Source organism: Orcinus orca, chromosome 18 (genome assembly GCF_937001465.1).
Source record: "Orcinus orca chromosome 18, mOrcOrc1.1, whole genome shotgun sequence".
Taxonomy (NCBI): Eukaryota; Metazoa; Chordata; class Mammalia; order Artiodactyla; family Delphinidae; genus Orcinus; species Orcinus orca.
Window position 1 is genome coordinate 3944319 of NC_064576.1, and position 16804 is coordinate 3961122.

At 38.9% G+C, this 16804-nt stretch overlaps 1 protein-coding gene across 1 annotated transcript in view; it reads right to left on the reverse strand.

The window, feature by feature from the left end:
• Positions 1 to 16561, reverse strand: part of TNFSF13B (TNF superfamily member 13b) — a 36855-nt gene extending 20294 nt beyond the window's left edge. Inside the window, exons 1-2 of the mRNA XM_004273607.4 lie at positions 14087 to 16561; positions 13921 to 14008 (exon numbers count right to left, since the gene is read on the reverse strand). Coding sequence (XP_004273655.1) covers positions 13921 to 14008; positions 14087 to 14416 — 418 coding nt within the window. The 5' untranslated portion in view covers positions 14417 to 16561. The remainder of the gene's footprint in view (positions 1 to 13920; positions 14009 to 14086) is intronic.
• Positions 16562 to 16804: the final 243 nt, after the last annotated feature.

The following is a 16804-nucleotide window of genomic DNA, read 5'->3' on the forward strand; positions in this document are numbered from 1 at the left end:
AAACTGGGAACACAAGGGAAGGACATTAGGAGAGCAAGAAGACCAAGTGAAGCTGATACAGGGCCCAAGGAAATACTAGAAATACTATTTCTTGTTCTTTTTTTGGCCACACGAGGGACCTGGGATCTTAGTGCCCCAGCCAGGTGTCCAACACTTGCCCCCTGCACCCCTGCAGTGGAAACGCAGAGTCTCAACATCTGGACCGCCAGGGAAGTCCCTAGAAATACTATTCCAATTAGCCCTCTCCTTGACTGTTTCCACAAACTCCTGTAGGAGACTTACCTTTTCTATTTAGACAGAAAGGGGTTTACCTAATGAGTGCTGCCTGGAAACTACCAAACTGATACGAAAGTATCTGAATTTTAATCTCCAAAGCCCAACTACAACTTGGCCACAACCTACACATTGAAAAACTATGGTCTATTCTATCACACAGTAGCAGAAATCTAACTTTCAGAAGAAAATACACTATGGAGAGAAATTTTTATTTCATGAAATACTCTTCAGAAAAGAAAATGAGATATTAAAATGACAGCTCAAGAGTAGTGTTTGAATTATACTCACTAAAGCTAGTGCTATTCATTAGTTTTCCTTATTCCAGAGAAAGTCACTGGGCTTTTCAAGGAGATAAGTTCTTGGAAATAAGAACAGGGCTTTCCATCCTGCCCTCATTAGATGCTGTTCAGGTCCCATCAACCCTATCAGTGCTACTTACCTCTTCAGCTTTCAACTCTTCCTTTTAAGGAAATTTGATATCTATTATCAACTTATCTCCAGTTCAGTCTTTTAGGACTCTCTTTCCAATTCAACATAGATCTGATTTTAGACTATAGATTATTGCTCACAAAAAGTTGGCCAAGAGAGCAGTACTCTTTTTGTATCTCCCAATAGCATAGATATCCAACCACAAGAGTTTTGCAAATGCATAGTCTAATATAAGAAACATAATATTGATAACAATTGTAGTATTAATTGACTGTGTTTGGTTTTCAAATGCCTTTCACACATCTTTCCTGCTGCTACAGTTGAGGGGAATTATACAAGAGTTTGAGAATGGTTTATCTTTTTAACTAAGCAAGGCAGTAGCATACATTAAAACATTTCTGTGTCAATGGGGTGACACGTATTTCTAAATATATATATATATGTATATATATCTCATAATGATGTGAGAACCACAGATAATTAATCTTAAGTACATTTTTACAGCATAAGAAAATTTACTCATAATATTAAACCATGTGAAAAATATTTCTAAAAACAAAACATTATATTGATGACAAAACTAGCTTACAAAAGAGAATTCCTAAAATAAGAACTTTTAGACAAAAGTCATTTTCTATTGCTCAATATTTGATATAATAAAATCCAACCAACTTCACAATTAGAATAGTGGTTGGACTGATTGAGATTGAAAGCCACCTCTTAAAGTGGCTTTTAATCAGGAAAAGAGATTTATAGGTTTATGGAATTGCTAATATCTGTTGTATTGTTTTCTGCGTTGGAACCAAACCTTTTCAGACTGGAATCCAGTTTATTATACATTATTTCCACAAAGCTAAATCTAATAGAAACTACCGTAAATAATGCAATTATTGCAGATTATGCGTGGTTCCCATGAAAAGCATCCCACATGAGCTTTTCCCATTACTCGTGTCCTGTCCATATGACCTACACCCACTAACTCCCATATTTCTCACTCATCTCATTCAAGAAGCTTCTTCTAAGCTCTTCAGTCTGAGTGAGACGCCCTTCCTTCATCTTCTTTTATCTTTCTTCTTTTTTCTGTTGCCTTACTTATTACATTGTACATTTTTTCAAGAATGACGACTCTGGAGATGATGCCTCTCTTCATTTCTGTAGAGCTTTCATTCAGTACATGGAAGCCATGACAAATGTAGGAGTTGGAATTTTCTTGAGCTAGTTTTGAATAAATCATCAGTGGCTGGAATAGTTAGTTAAGAGAAATCCCTTACAGATCTAAATATTGACCTAATGCTGGACATAGATTTATGAAGAAATCAAAGAAATCATGGTTTTAGGATAAATATTTCTACTGGAATGGGAAGACAAAATTTTAGGGGTGGAAACTGGATTATAAAGTTTTATTTGATCAGGGATAAGCAGTTTGTGTAACTGGCAACATTTATTAAGTTACTTATTGGTAACTTACAAAAGCAATGAATTGAGAGAGTTTTGAAAGAATTTCTAGAGCGCTAGGTTGAGAAGTCTGTATCTGACTTACTAGAAAATAGAAAAAATATTAGGAATTCTTAATCTTGAGAGGGGCTTGCCTGATACATGTTGTGCCTGAGAAAGACAATACATGTGTCTATGTGTAGAATGAACTGCTGTAAAGGGAGAATGAAAGCCAAGGTTCAGCTCTTGACTGGTAATAAATATAATATGTGGGTGATTTGGTCTAAAATGCAATTACATAAGTGAAGCACCCAAGACAAACTGTGAAAAAAATTTAAAAGTTTCTGACTAATGAGTATATGTGCTTGAAGGAGAATTAAAAACTAATAATAAAAGCACGTTTTCAATTCTGGGGAATTCACAAAGATGGCAGCACTATAATGGCCTTGGGGAAGTGAGAAAGGGGTGCTGAATTTTTGGAGGGCTTGGAATGAAGCTGATAAAGTAAAAATAAATATAACGGATAGAAGTAAAGAAATATATTTGAATTGAAGATTTTCTATGTGTATATGTGCACAGAAAGAGTCTTGACGTGAACTGGAAGTTGCCATGTACCACTCATAATATCATGTTCTATGACTAAAGTAAGGCAGGATATGTAAGATGGCAGCCCTCTGGATAGCCTCATAAGAGTAAAGTAACAAAGACAAAACCCCCCCCAAAAATACCATCTTCATCTAATGTTGTTTAATTTTGCAAATGATCAAATATTTTAACTTAAAATTACCACTTTTACAGTTGTCATCATCTCCACAGGATATGTTTTTTCTTCGGTCATGACTTCTTTGCATTATTTTAGGATATTTCACTTTATTTATTTATTTTTTAATTTATTTTTTTGCGGTACGCGGGCCTCCCACTGTTGTGGCCTCTCCCCTTGCGGAGCACAGGCTCCAGATGCGCAGGCTCAGCGGCCATGGCTCACGGGCCCAGCCGCTCCGCGGCATGTGGGATCTTCCCGGACCGGGGCACGAACCCGCGTCCCCTGCATCGGCAGGCGGACTCTCAACCACTGTGCCACCAGGGAAGCCCAGGATATTTCACTTTATTAATGACGCATACTCAGAAGGCACTGGGTATCACTAACTTACCAGTGAAGGACATTAGTTTCATAACACAACGTGCAAACAGCTCTGAAGTCAAGGAAGGTAAAACCAAAAATAGAAATACACCTGAATACCTGGAGAAAGGTAGCAATAAATTGCACAGTTGGCTGTTACATTTTCAACTCCCGCTTGGACATTCCCACCTGAACGCCATAGTGATACCTCAAGCTTCATCTGCCTCAAATCTATTTCTTGATCTTCTCCACACACACTCACCTCTCACTCCTTCTCTGTTTTCTCTCTTAGTGGATATATAGCCGTCCTCTGAGTTGCCCAAACTAGAAACTTTATAAACATGCCTTATTTCTTCCTCCTCAATCTTGAAATTCAACTAATAACCAAGTTCTAATGGTTTGCACTTTTAACTTTCGTTCAATTAAGATTTCATCTCTCATTCATCCATTCAACAATTTTACTGAGCACTAAATTTGTGTCACATGTTGCACTTAGGGATACCAAAAAAAAGGAGATATAATTCCTACCCCCATGGAGCTTACAATCTAGTGGGAAGAACAGGCATGAATCAGTAGCACCAAAACAGAATTAAAATTGCAACTGTAAGAGAGATACAGTGCCTAGATGTCTGTTCCAATGAGGAAGGCTTCTTTGAATGGTGGCAAGTTTGGCTGAAGGAGAGAGAGAGACAGAGAGAGAGAGAGAGAGACAGAGAGAGAGAGAGAGAGAGAGAGAGAGGGAGGGAGGGAGGAAGGGAGGGAGGGGGAGAGAGAGAGAGAGAGAGGGAGAAATGGTAAGATGGAGAGCATCGTAGCCTAAATTCAGATCTTTACCCTCACCATTCTTCACAATTACCTTAGTCTACCTAGTTGTGCCTCTTCCATTTTCTACAATTCCTAGTCCATCACTTGCATTTCCTCCAGAATTATCTTCCTAAACCCAAATCCTATCTTGTCCTTTTCATGTTTATAATTCCTTCAAAGGATTTCTTTGCACACAAAATCCAAGCCTACCTGCACAGCCTCATGACCCTCCTCTCCCACCCCCGCTGTACTTAAACACACCTTCTCAGAACAGGAGGTCGGCTTCATGTTTCCAGGACCTTGTATCTGCCATTCCCTACGGCTAAATATTCCTCACCTTTCCAACTGGTGAAACCTCATTCATGCTTCAGGGCTCAGGCCACATATCAAATCCTTCCCTGATCCTTCTAGCTAAATATTTGATGCCATTACACTTTGTACGTACATCTATTGAAATACACTATACACTATACACTATATGTACTAATACACTATATGTACTAGTTGTTTCTATAACTGCTTCCATCCCTAGACTGTGAGTCACTTCATATTAAGGGCCATCATTTACAAATTTGCAGTGTCTGATTTACAGCACATTAAAAAAAAATCTGTGGAACAATTTAGAAAAGAAAGTAGACATCATACCAACATCTAACCTTTCCAAATAATTTTTTAAAACCCCATCCTTACATCCAAATTTATAAGACGTGTTAAATCAAATTAAATTAATGTTTTAGGGAAAATAGGTCCCATTAAAAAAAAAACACCTATGTCCATGATGTCTGAACTCTGTAACAATAAATCTTTGGGTCCATGGTTTTATGGAAAACATTCTTCATAACGAATAATCTCAATAAATTTTTGAAATGTCATCCATAGAACTGTAGCATGCTATAATATTTTTAGAAGTAAATGGTTTTGTGCTATTTCTCTAGAATTTCTTACTCTCTAGTTGCCAGAAGAAGCTCTAGGGTAGTAGATAGAAGAGAAAAAAGATGAGCTGAAGTGTAGCTTCACAACTTGTGTCAGCAGATACCATGAAGCAGTTATTTTCCATTTCTTTGTCTACCTGACACAGGATAGTCAGAGGAGAGGGATGGAGAGGAGAAGAGGAAAGCCTGAACTTCAATCAATCAACATTTGCAAAAATCCCCAAGGAGATGGCCGCTTATTATAATAAGGTCTCTTCTTGTATTTTTTCTATTTCCTGTTTTATTACTGTTACCATACCTTGGATACACTCTCCTCTTACCCACATCTACTCAACCTTTAAAACCCAGCTCAGCTCTTCTCGACCATGGTCTAGATAATCTTTCAGTCTGTGATCTCCACTACTGACATCCTGTGATTCCATAACTAGCTATCCTTCTCACTGGTAATAATATTAATAATAATTTAGGCTTCTCTAGGATCCAATAACTTTTCTCAAAACTGGTGCTTTATTTGAACATTAAGCACATATAGCTCACGTGATCAAAAAAGCTCAGAATTTATAGTCGAGATAATAAATTCAACCTTAGTTCTTAAACCAATTAGCTATTTAATCATGAGATTGACACAATTTTGAAATATTTTTTCTTATCTGTAAACTGAAAAAAACAGTATCTATTTCATAGTGTTGTGAGAATTAGTTGAAGGCATAATTTGCATGTGTTTTGTAAAGGCAAAAGACATTGTTATTTTTTAATTATTTATTATCTTGAAATTTACATTAGTTTTTTAAAACTTCTCCAGCTCAGTACTGGGTTTCTGAAAAGAGGGGTTGGCTGTGCCTGCTTCAGTTCTCTCACCTAAAATGCAGACAATAATGCCAGCACTGCAGGGTTACGAAGAGGGCAAATGATAATCACAGGTCCACAGGGCCTAACCCAGAGCTTTCACATGGACCGTACTCGGCTAATTTCATTTCATTTCTCTCCCCTTTTCTGCATATTCTGGACAGCCTACCTCAGAGCTTTGCACAGTAGGTGTCTCCTCTATTTTGAGAAGAGTCTGTTTCTTCTCTAACTCCTCAGAATGGGGATACTTTTGGGGGTTTTTTGATATGTCCTTTGAGGAATTTTTATTTTTTTAACATCTTTATTGGAGTATAATTGCTTTACAATGGTGTGTTAGCTTCTGCTGTATAACAAAGTGAATCAGCTATACGTATACATATATCCCCATATCTCCTCCCTCTTGCGTCTCCCTCCCACCCTCCCTATCCCACCCCTCTAGGTGGTCACAAAGCACTGAGCTGATCTCCCTGTGCTATGCGGCTGCTTCCCACGAGCTATCTACTTTACATTTGGTAGTGTATATATGTCCATGCTACTCTCTCACTTCGTCCCAGCTTACCCTTCCCCTTCCCCGTGTCCTCAAGTCCATTCTCTACGTCTGCGTCTTTATTCCTGTCCTGCCCCTAGGTTCATCAGAACCATTTTTTTTTTTTTAGATTCCATATATGTGCGTTAGCATACGGTATTTGTTTTTCTTTTTCTGACTTACTTCACTCTGTATGACAGACTCTAGGTCCATCCGTCTCACTACAAATAACTCAATTTCGTTTCTTTTTATGGCTGAGTACTATTCCATTATATAAATGTGCCACATCTTCTTTATCCATTCATCTGTCTATGGACACTTAGGTTGCTTCTATGTCCTGGCTATTGTAAATAGTGCTGCAATGAATATTGGGGTGCATGACTCTTTTCGAATTACGGTTTTCTTAGGGTATATGCCCAGTAATGGGATTGCTGGGTCGTATGGTAATTCTATTTTTAGTTTTTTAAGGAACCTCCATACTGTTCTCCATAGTGGCTGTATCAATTTACATTCCCACCAACGGTGCAAGAGGGTTCCCTTTTCTCCACACCCTCTCCAGCATTTATTGTTTCTAGATTTTTTGATGGTGGCCATTCTGACCAGTGTGAGGTGATACCTCATTGTAGTTTTGACTTGCATTTCTCTAATGATTAGTGATGTTGAGCATCCTTTCATGTGTTTGTTGGCCATCTGTATGTCTTCTCTGGAGAAATGTCTATTTAGGTCAAAGAAAATCCCACCACAACAAAAGAGCAGCTGCGCAACGCAGATCCTGTAAGTAGGACTTGACCTATAAAAAGCATAATTAACCGTTAAAACTAATATCACCCATTTCCACGAACTATTAATGAGAATGCATCCCTTGACGTTATGAATTTATTGTTAAAATACCTGGAATGTCTGCAATTTTTTTAAATGTTGAAACAATAAAGAATTATTGAGCTTTCAGGGATCAGATAGAAAGACTTACCCTGGCCTCCCTACTTAAAATACAGACATGTCCTCTTACCCTTCTTCACCCTTAACTCTGCTGGTTCTCTTAACCCTGTCCTAAATTTTTCACTTTTGCAATGTATTTGACATTTTCTAGTATTATAATTTCCTCATTAATTATGTTTATTGATTATTTTCTATGGCTTTCCACCTCACTGCAATGTAATCTCCAATGCAGGGGAAACTTTTATCTGTTTGTCTTATAATCAATACCCAACAACTAGAACAGTGCTTGGACCTCCTATAGGTCAGGGAAGGTTGGAAGAGATACAACATCGCCTCTGGCTTCACTGGTTGATTCGCTTCCTGGCTCTTCTGTTTCCCAAAACTTTAAACTTGATAAGAACAGGGTTCAAAGGTTTGGTTACCAGGTCACTATTTTCATTTTAAATACTCTTGTGGAAATTGAACAGGATCCAGCTCTTGCAACACTGAAAAGAAGGCTCTCCTTATTTAAAGCAGGGGAAAAGAAAAATAACACTCAGGGAAGATTCTGGTCAAAGGTCACCATGACAGCAGCCAGCTGTTTCTGTTCTAGGAAGGAACACACCCTTGCTGGGTAAGAGGCTGCCGTTAGCCTCATCTGGGGACAAATTGGATGGCTGAGTTATACACTGCATGCTTTTAACACTCACTTTACAGCCTTGTAAGTTACAGCTGAGCCCGAAATGCCGATGAAGCAAAGACTGGATGTTACAGACCCCTCAGACACCCCATCTTTTCTTGCAAAGGAAATGCACTATGGATTTCAAGAAAGAAATATTAATATTTCAAAAATATTAATAGTATTGATATCTTTATGTTTAACAACAAAAATGTTTACCCCAGAGAAATACTTTAGTTATACTATTAGGTGTTAACTTATGTGCATTATATTCAAAACTCTGATTTTTAAAAACTATTAAATGCATTCTGGTGTCCTGGATGGCTCCCGGAACATGGTAAGACCTTAGCAGAAAAGCTGGTGAAATTCAAATAAAGTTGGGAGTTCAGTTAAATCCTAATGTTGGTCTCTAAGTTGTGACAAAGGTACCATGGTAACATAAGATGTTAACATTAGGGGAAACGGCATGAGGGATATATGGCAGCTCACTGCACTGTTATTGCAACTTTCCTGTAATTCTAAAATAATTTCAAACTAAAACGTTTATTTAAAAATGGAGAAAAATAAAGTAGATTGGTCAGAATTTTACAATAAATATTTGAAAGATAAAATATGGGCAAATTTTTCTGCTCTTGTTTTTATATTTCTTTGAAATGCTCCTGCTTTCACCACTTCATGACTTTTTTTCTTTTTTGTTTTTTTTTTAACTGTTTGGCTGTGCCATGCAGCACGGGGATCTTAGTTCCCCGACCAGGGATAGAACCTGCACCCCCTTCACTGGGAGCACAGAGTCTTAAGCCTGGACTGCCAGGGAAGTCCCTTTCACCACTATTTTTAATATTACAGTTGAGATGAGTATAATAAACATTATTAATAAAAAATAATTTTTGTCTTTCTATAATCTAAAATACATGGGTTTCTGATAACTTAAATTCCCTACTGAATAACAAGGGAAAAAATGAAAGGTCACCTAATTTTATTAATAAACTGTTTTAATTCAGTAGGAACCCATTTGGAAGAATTCACTTTCTTGATGGACTCTGAAGATGCTTATCTTTAGATTCTTGAAATGAATAGAATTATAGTTAAGGGCAGGTTCAAAACATGGGTCATCATGATTTCATCTGTGAAGAAATTTTCATGCGCAATATTTTCAAAGCCATATCACTTTAGTGTTTTTGTTTTTGTTTTTTTTTCTAATTGGGACTATCTCCAAATACACTTATGGGCTTAAAAGTGAATTTTTGGCTATTGTAAGCCATTTGGCAATTTAAATCCTGGATTTCCCCACATTTCTGTTTGTTATATTATAATCATAAATTATCTTATGAAACACATGAAATTTACTGAGACTTTCATTTGAAACACAACATAATTAAGAAAAACAAAACTGGAGCCACAGCACCAAATTCTAGAATGAAGTCAAAGCAGCACGTTTACTCCGGGGGTGGTCTGCAAGAAATACTAAATGGGTGTGTAGGCTGATGGTGATGTCTGCCCTTCATCTACTACTGTTCAGCTTGTGAATTTCACTGACCTGTGTCCTGAAGATACATGCCCTTTTCTGTGTGTAAATAATACGTCAATTAAAATTTTAAAAAATTAAGCTAAAAACCCAGGAAATTATAGTTAAAGAAGTTGCTGAATATGGGAGCTTCTCTATGACTTTTCAATGAGCCCAAGCAGTTCCTCTACCTGGTGCACCAAGAGAGTCTGAGGCAAGGGGTTTCCAGACTGCCCCTGAGCCTTTAGCCTTATGATCATGCTCATTCTTTGGTTAATTAGTTATTTTAAAGGTCAAGTTAAAAAAAATTCATAAGATGGCCTTTGATCAAAACCTGACAAATGAAGAAATATGGGAAAATCCCTTCCCCCTAAAAATGATACCAAATCATTCTATCTTATTTGATATTGAGCCCAAAACTGATGAACACATATTCGTGGAATATCTACAGGGTGCAAGTGTCATGATGAATATACAAAAGGAGAAATAGGACCAGACCACAGAAGTCTCTACTCTTTAGTTGAACAGACGGGGTATACACAAATGAAAAGAAAACCACCTTCCTAGGTAATAGGTGATGAGTATCAAATACCAATGCAATAACTAGGCTTGCTGTGTGCTGGGGAGGTTCGACTTTCTAGCCCACGGCATACTGGAATTTACTTACAAACTGAATATCCACACAATAAAAATTGAGATGCCTGGTGAAATCTGGGTTGGATTTATAGAAAAATAAGAACGAGTAACATTCTGGTATGTTACTTAGCAATATTCAGCTGTGAACCTTTTTGACACAGTTATAAAATAATGACCACCTGATGTTGAGGAGTATATACAGAAAGCAGAGTATTTTAGACAAAGTCTAGAATAATATTATAAATCTGTTAAGTATAGAGCCACTGAGTGTACTACTGACGTGGCTTAAAAATAAGCGTGAGATCAAATACTAAATCATTTACTGCAAATTCTATGTTTTTTAGCAGTTTAACAAGCTATTTGAAAATGCTAAGACTCCTAATAGCAATAAACCCTTTTTAATTTAACTATGAAAGAATAGTGAAACCCATATAAGGAAAACTGTCTTACTGTGAAATTTTAAATTCTGTATTTAATAGAGATATTAAAAATTCTTGAATATATCAATTCAAAGTGTGAAAATTCATTTTCTTCTTCAGAGTTACAGTTTTTCTAAAATTCCAACAAAAACGTTTATAGAAAATGAATAAATAAAATAGAAACTAATGCTTTGAAAGGAAAAAGGATAACTCTGGCTTTTGAGTTTTACTTAAAATAAATCACAACAACTAGAATGGAAACCAAAACCAAAGAAAGTTGCTAGATTCAAACTGCATAGAATTTTCTCAATTCCAAAAAAAGGACCCTACCAAACAGAAAACAAACAAAAATCTTGGAGTCTCAGACAACCTTCTTGGTATATATATATGCATTAATTTTGGAGTAAGGCTAAACAAAATAAATTTTCCCTGCACAAAAGGATAGTGTCTAAGACAACATTCAAGCCAATTTCATTGACTGGGAATAATTGATATTACCTATCACTAAGGTTCTGGTCTTCAAACCTTTCATGTGGGATCTATGAATGTTATAAATATATGTAGAGAGAGATTTAGAGATATATATGTACTAAGTATATTTATAGAGTATATATATATACACATATATATGTATTATATATATATACAAACACCATATATATGCTACATCAGGGTTTATAAAAATCTGAGGCAAACCATGATAATGACCATAGTGACTACATCTGGGCTATGGAAACCAGGTGCATTCTGATTCATTGGTTAGAACTTTCTGCTATTCTCCAAACTTTCTAAAAATTGCAAATCTGGAGGGGAAAATTTTTGTCAGTATACAATTTTTGGATGCCATAGTAACACAAATATGAAAAAATATTCACATGGGAGGAAATTTTAAAATATTAATAGAACATATTTTGGTCAAGTGGGACTCAGGGAGTTACTGATTTCTTACTCAATTCTTTCCTTCTTAAATCTGATGTAATGAGTCTATATCCTCTTTGGAATGGAAAAGTTAGGGTTTAGTTTTAATATTAATATTTAGAGGCAGGGGAATACTAGCAGACAAGGTTGAAGAAGATTGAGGCATCCTCGCCCTACTAGGCATTGAAGCTCATTTTATTATAAAATTACTTAAAATATTTAATACAGATAAATAGGAAATAAATCAATGAAAAAAAAGTCTCAAAATAGATTCAACTATAAATGAGGAACTTAATATAATATAGTAAGCATTCCAATGCAAATGAGTTAAAAAGAATCATCTACTGAATTTGGCCAAGATATTTAGCAATAGTTTGGAAGGAAAAAGTAAAAGAAGAAAGGGGAAGTTAAGGAAGGAAGGAAGGAAGTTCCAAAGAAAGGAAGTTAGTATGACATGACCTATCAAAATAAACTCCAGGACTAATGGATTAAATACCAAACTACAACACTAAATTACAAAAAAAATCAAAATGGCAGAGAAAAGAATAAACTACTTAGAGATTATGAACAAATATATTTTTAGCTTTGATGTATTACAGAAAATTTAAAAAGTGTATCACATTAAATATACAGATGCAAAATCTCTGTACAAGTTTAAAAACCTGCAAAATATTGTGAAAATATTTACATCAAAATTTTGATAAACAATATGCCTAATATAGAGTTTATTCAAAATTATTTTAAAAATAGGACAAATGAGGGAAGTTATAAATAAAAATTAGCAGAAGATAAAATTAGAAGTTATCAAAATATGCAGAAATAAGTTAATTCTTATTTGTAAGCAAGCAAAAAATTAAATTTGAGGCATTCTTTTACAACTACTAAACTAGCCAAAATATATTTTTAAAGATAAAATGCTGTAAGAATGTGGAGAACTTGTACACTGCATTTCTGATTACATACATTTGTAATTCATTCTGAAAACAGTATGGCAACAGGTAGCAAGGGTGCTAAAGATGTTCATCCTCTTTGGCTCAGACATTCCATGTATGGAATTTATATTGAATATATGCATAAATTCCTCAGAAACAAAGAGATCTGCACAAAAATTTTGGCATGTTCCATTCTATCAAAAAAAATTGGAAATGATCATGATAAATAATAAATAAATATGGATGTGTGAGAATTACTTAGAAACAAGGAAAACATTTATTGTGTAATAAGTGAATACAAAAATATACCACAGTATATATACTGAAGTTTTTCAATTATGTAAAAAATATAGATAAAACGCAAAATATGAAAATAATCGATGTGTTAAAGCATAGTAAAAATATGAGTGTTTTCCAGTTTTAAAATTTTTAAACCCAATTGTTTCTGATAATTGGCACAAAGATATGATAACCAGATACAAAATTTACAGTTGTATAAAACGAGGAAGAATTTTTTCCACGAATAAGGCATTTAGTGAAAAATAAGTTTACAGAAGGAGCATCCTGTGTCTGTGTGTGTGTGTGTGGTGTGATAGGACACCTATTCTGTCTCTCATGCACTTCTGTTCAGAAGTACAAATACATGTAAATAATTACACCTGTTGGGTCTGCCTCACACTCACCGTGAAGATGAAAGGAAACAGGAGGTGTGACGATACCTCTCCTAGTACAAGCCTGTCTGGCACATTCTAGGGGCTCAAGAAAAGGTTCCTTCAATATAAAAGGGAAACAGCACCAAGGATTTGTTAAATTGCAGTATTAGTAAGCGCCATTCAAATGCTCTTTCTCAGCCTTGAGATGAAGGAACTAGAGCTGAATCACGTCTTGGGAGGCCCCACCAAACCTGAGGTGTCCGGGACGCACACAATTCTGTGGGACACGTGCAGCAGGAAGAAAGGTAGCGATCGCTAAGGAACTGTTACAAGGAGGCTATAAACGTGTGTGGAGCTCCAGGAAAAAGCACACGTTAAAGAAAAGCATTAAAATCTCTGTGTGTGTGAGTGTGTGTGTACAACAGGCTTTTTTTAAAAAGCAAGACACCAAATGAAGCACAAACACGCACCTGCCTCCGGGGTGATCTACACGTGGTTTCACGGCGGCTACGCCCCCCCAGGAGATGCTGTCTGGCTGCCCTTCTCTGACAGAAGCTCATTCTACACTGGCACGTGGTGCTTTTGTCCTGCACTGCCAGACGATGCTCCTGACGTAGGAGTGAACTATCTATTGGAGGGGAAATGTGGGCCCCTTTCCCCTTTATAAAGTGCCGCGCAGATAAATCCCTCTCCCCACGAAACCCGCTCACCGTAGGACAAAACGTGCTGTCGGCCTATCACATCGGCCAGGGCTTGGCTTTCCCTGAAGCCACACCTGGCTGGCACGGCAAGCTGGCAAGTGTCCAAGTTTCCAGGTCCTGTCTGGCTCCCCTCTGCTCCTCACCTGTGAACTGGGATCCCCGACTCCTAGCCGCTTCTGTGCCCCCAACATACCTGTTTCTTCTGCATCCTGCAGGCCACGCTTACTCCTGCTGCTTTGGCTGGAGTTGCTTTCTCCTGGAGCTGGTAGCGCAAAGCTCCCCTGCCAAGAGAAAAGGCCCCCGTTATTGCCAGGGCGTCTGGGTGCGGGAGCGTGGGGCTGGGGCTGCCGCAGACTCACTTTCAGGGCGGAGGTGGCGGCTGCAGCCTCCCACAGGGCGGCCCTGGGGGCTGCGGCTCCCGCCTGGGGGGCGCCGGGCAGCTCCCGCAGCTCTGCCTGGAGCCTTCCCAGCTCTGCTTGCAGGGAAGCCAGGCGGCAGAAGGACAGCACCGTGAGGCAGCAGGACAGCAGGGCCAGCAGCAGGGTCACGGCCAGCAGCTTTCCATCTTTGGAGAAGCGGACAGAGGGGCTTTCCTTCCGGGGGAGGATGGAGACTGTCTCCTTCAGTTTCATTTCGTCTCTGGTCTTAAGGCGAGAAAGGCGTGACTGCTCCCCTGTGGAGTCATCCATTTCCCTCCTTGAACTTTGAAGGTTCGGGCCCCTTGAATAAGTGACCACAGAGAATGGATCATTTCCTGTTATCTGTGTTTGTTGATGTCCTACATTGACTACATGGCCCAGCTCGGCGCTCGCCCTCCGGAGAGTTCTCCTGAATTTTCTTCTCTCTGCCCGGCCGCATCTCTGCCCCTACTGTATGATAGGTCTTCCTGGCATTCGCCCTTCTATGTGATTGCTCAATCAGTCTTCCTCATTTCACTTTCAGTTTTTGTAAGAATTTTAATGGCATCTCAGAACACTCATGCACAAAAGGGCCCCTTAAATCTACTGACGGCAAGGAGTTGGGGGTTTGGACCAGCACACTCCAGACAACTTTTAAGATAGGAAGGTGTTTAAGGAACTCCCCCTCAGGCATTAGGAGAGAACTGGGTCCACTTGGGGCCACGTGGCTTTGTAGGGAAGGGGGAAAAGAATATGAATAAGTTCCTGCTGGTGTGATAAAATTAATGAATGCCAAGGTCAGATAAGCTAAGTACTTCAGCATTGAACTGTAGTCAGCTGGAGAGTGATTTAGTAAGTCTCTAAGTGGGAAATACAATGAAATGTCCTTGGACAAGGCATAAAAGTCCACCGGGGAGTACTGTCCCCACTATCACCTTAGTAATGGAATGAGAAGAAAGTACCTATATTTTGGGGACCTACGTAGATTAGGTGTGCAGGGGATCCTCTATATGCAGGTGTATGCATTTTGAAAGGGACTCTAAGTAATCCTCTTCCTCCTGGGACTCACTGCTAGAGAGGCAGCCACCCACAGGATGGCCAGTCCCCAGGAGCTGTCCCACCTCTGCCGTCCCCACCTCTGGAGCTGCAAGTCCCTGCTCCGTCTGACACCATTTGGGGGAGAATCGGTCTTAGCTCAGCTCCAGATGCCTGGGTCCCGTCATTAACTGCTCTTTCCCTAAAGCAGCTAATCTGCTCGTCCACATTAGGCCGACTCTGTCCCAATCTAACCTGTATACAAGACAACCCGACTCGACCCAGACAGAATTTAGTTTCAAATCTCTATTGTTGGGGGCTTCCCTGGTGGCGCAGTGGTTGAGAATCCGCCTGCCAATGCAGGGGACACGGGTTCGAGCCCTGGTCCGGGAAGATCCCACATGCCACAGAGCAACTAAGCCCGTGAGCCACAACTAATGAAGTCCGTGGGCCTAGAGCCCGTGCTCTGCAACAAGAGAAGCCACTGCAGTGAGAAGCCCGCACACTGCAACTAAGACACAACACAGCCAAAAATAAATTAAATTTTTAAAAAAATCTCTATTGTTGGACGTGGCGTGGCTGTAAGGACACCAATCCCGCCTGTGATTCTGTGTCCTCAACTGTTGGATGGGGTGATAACTGTCCCCGAGAGCTGTAAGGAGACTTACAGGAATGTAGAACAAGCTACCTTTAAGATGTTCCCATTTTTCATTCATTCCATTCATTCCATTCATTCATCATGTGGAATATATTTCATTCATTCATTTTATGAACGGAATGTTTCATTTATTCAGTCCATGGAATCTTTTTCATTCTTACAAACAGTGCTGCAATAGACGTCTTTGTACCTGTCCCCTGGTCACAGCTGCACACACCTGCTGGAGAAGAGCACATAGTCACCTTGACCAGGTGTCTCTGAGCTCCCTCCCAGGACCGCCTGTTTCGTCCTTGTCTCACTAAGTGCGATGTCATCCGCCTTATTCATTTTTTACCTCTTGGGATTGTTGTTTTTCCCTTTGCATCTGCAAGTTCCAAGACCTTTCAAAATGACTTTAAAATTTTTTTCTGTTTAAAAAAAAGTTTTAGTGATTCCCGTGGTCCCCCCAGTTAGCTGTTCTCAGGTGGAAGTTGTCTTCTATAAGTAAGCGTGCAGACTCTTTACTGTAATACAATTCCTTTGTGACAGTCCTCGTTTCCAGATCATCACGGTAAAACATACTAGGTAACATTTCAATTTTTTACAAAAGGATTAGTTTGGGGATTACTTTCTGACTGAAAGTAATTGAAACTCTCTCAGATTATAAGTGAGTGCATTTCCTAGTACCTAAATACATGGCGAAATAAAATAATTCAAGGCAGTGCTAGAAACCAATTACTCTCTTTTCCACCCTGGACACCTGCAGCCAGCGCTTCTTTCTGTGAGTGGACATTCTTCCCTTTCTGGCAGGCCACTCCGCTCCGTGTTCTGCTGTAAAAATTCTCAAGAGAGAGGGAATAACTTGCTTTAGGGAATTACCTTTGCCTTCAGCTGCTCTCCTGGGAGAGCCACTGAGCAGTCTGCCTGCGGCCAGTTTGGAACCAGGAGCTGGTCTTGGACCACCAGCGGGCAGCTCCAGCAGAGGAGGGCTAGTTCTCCCTCGACCA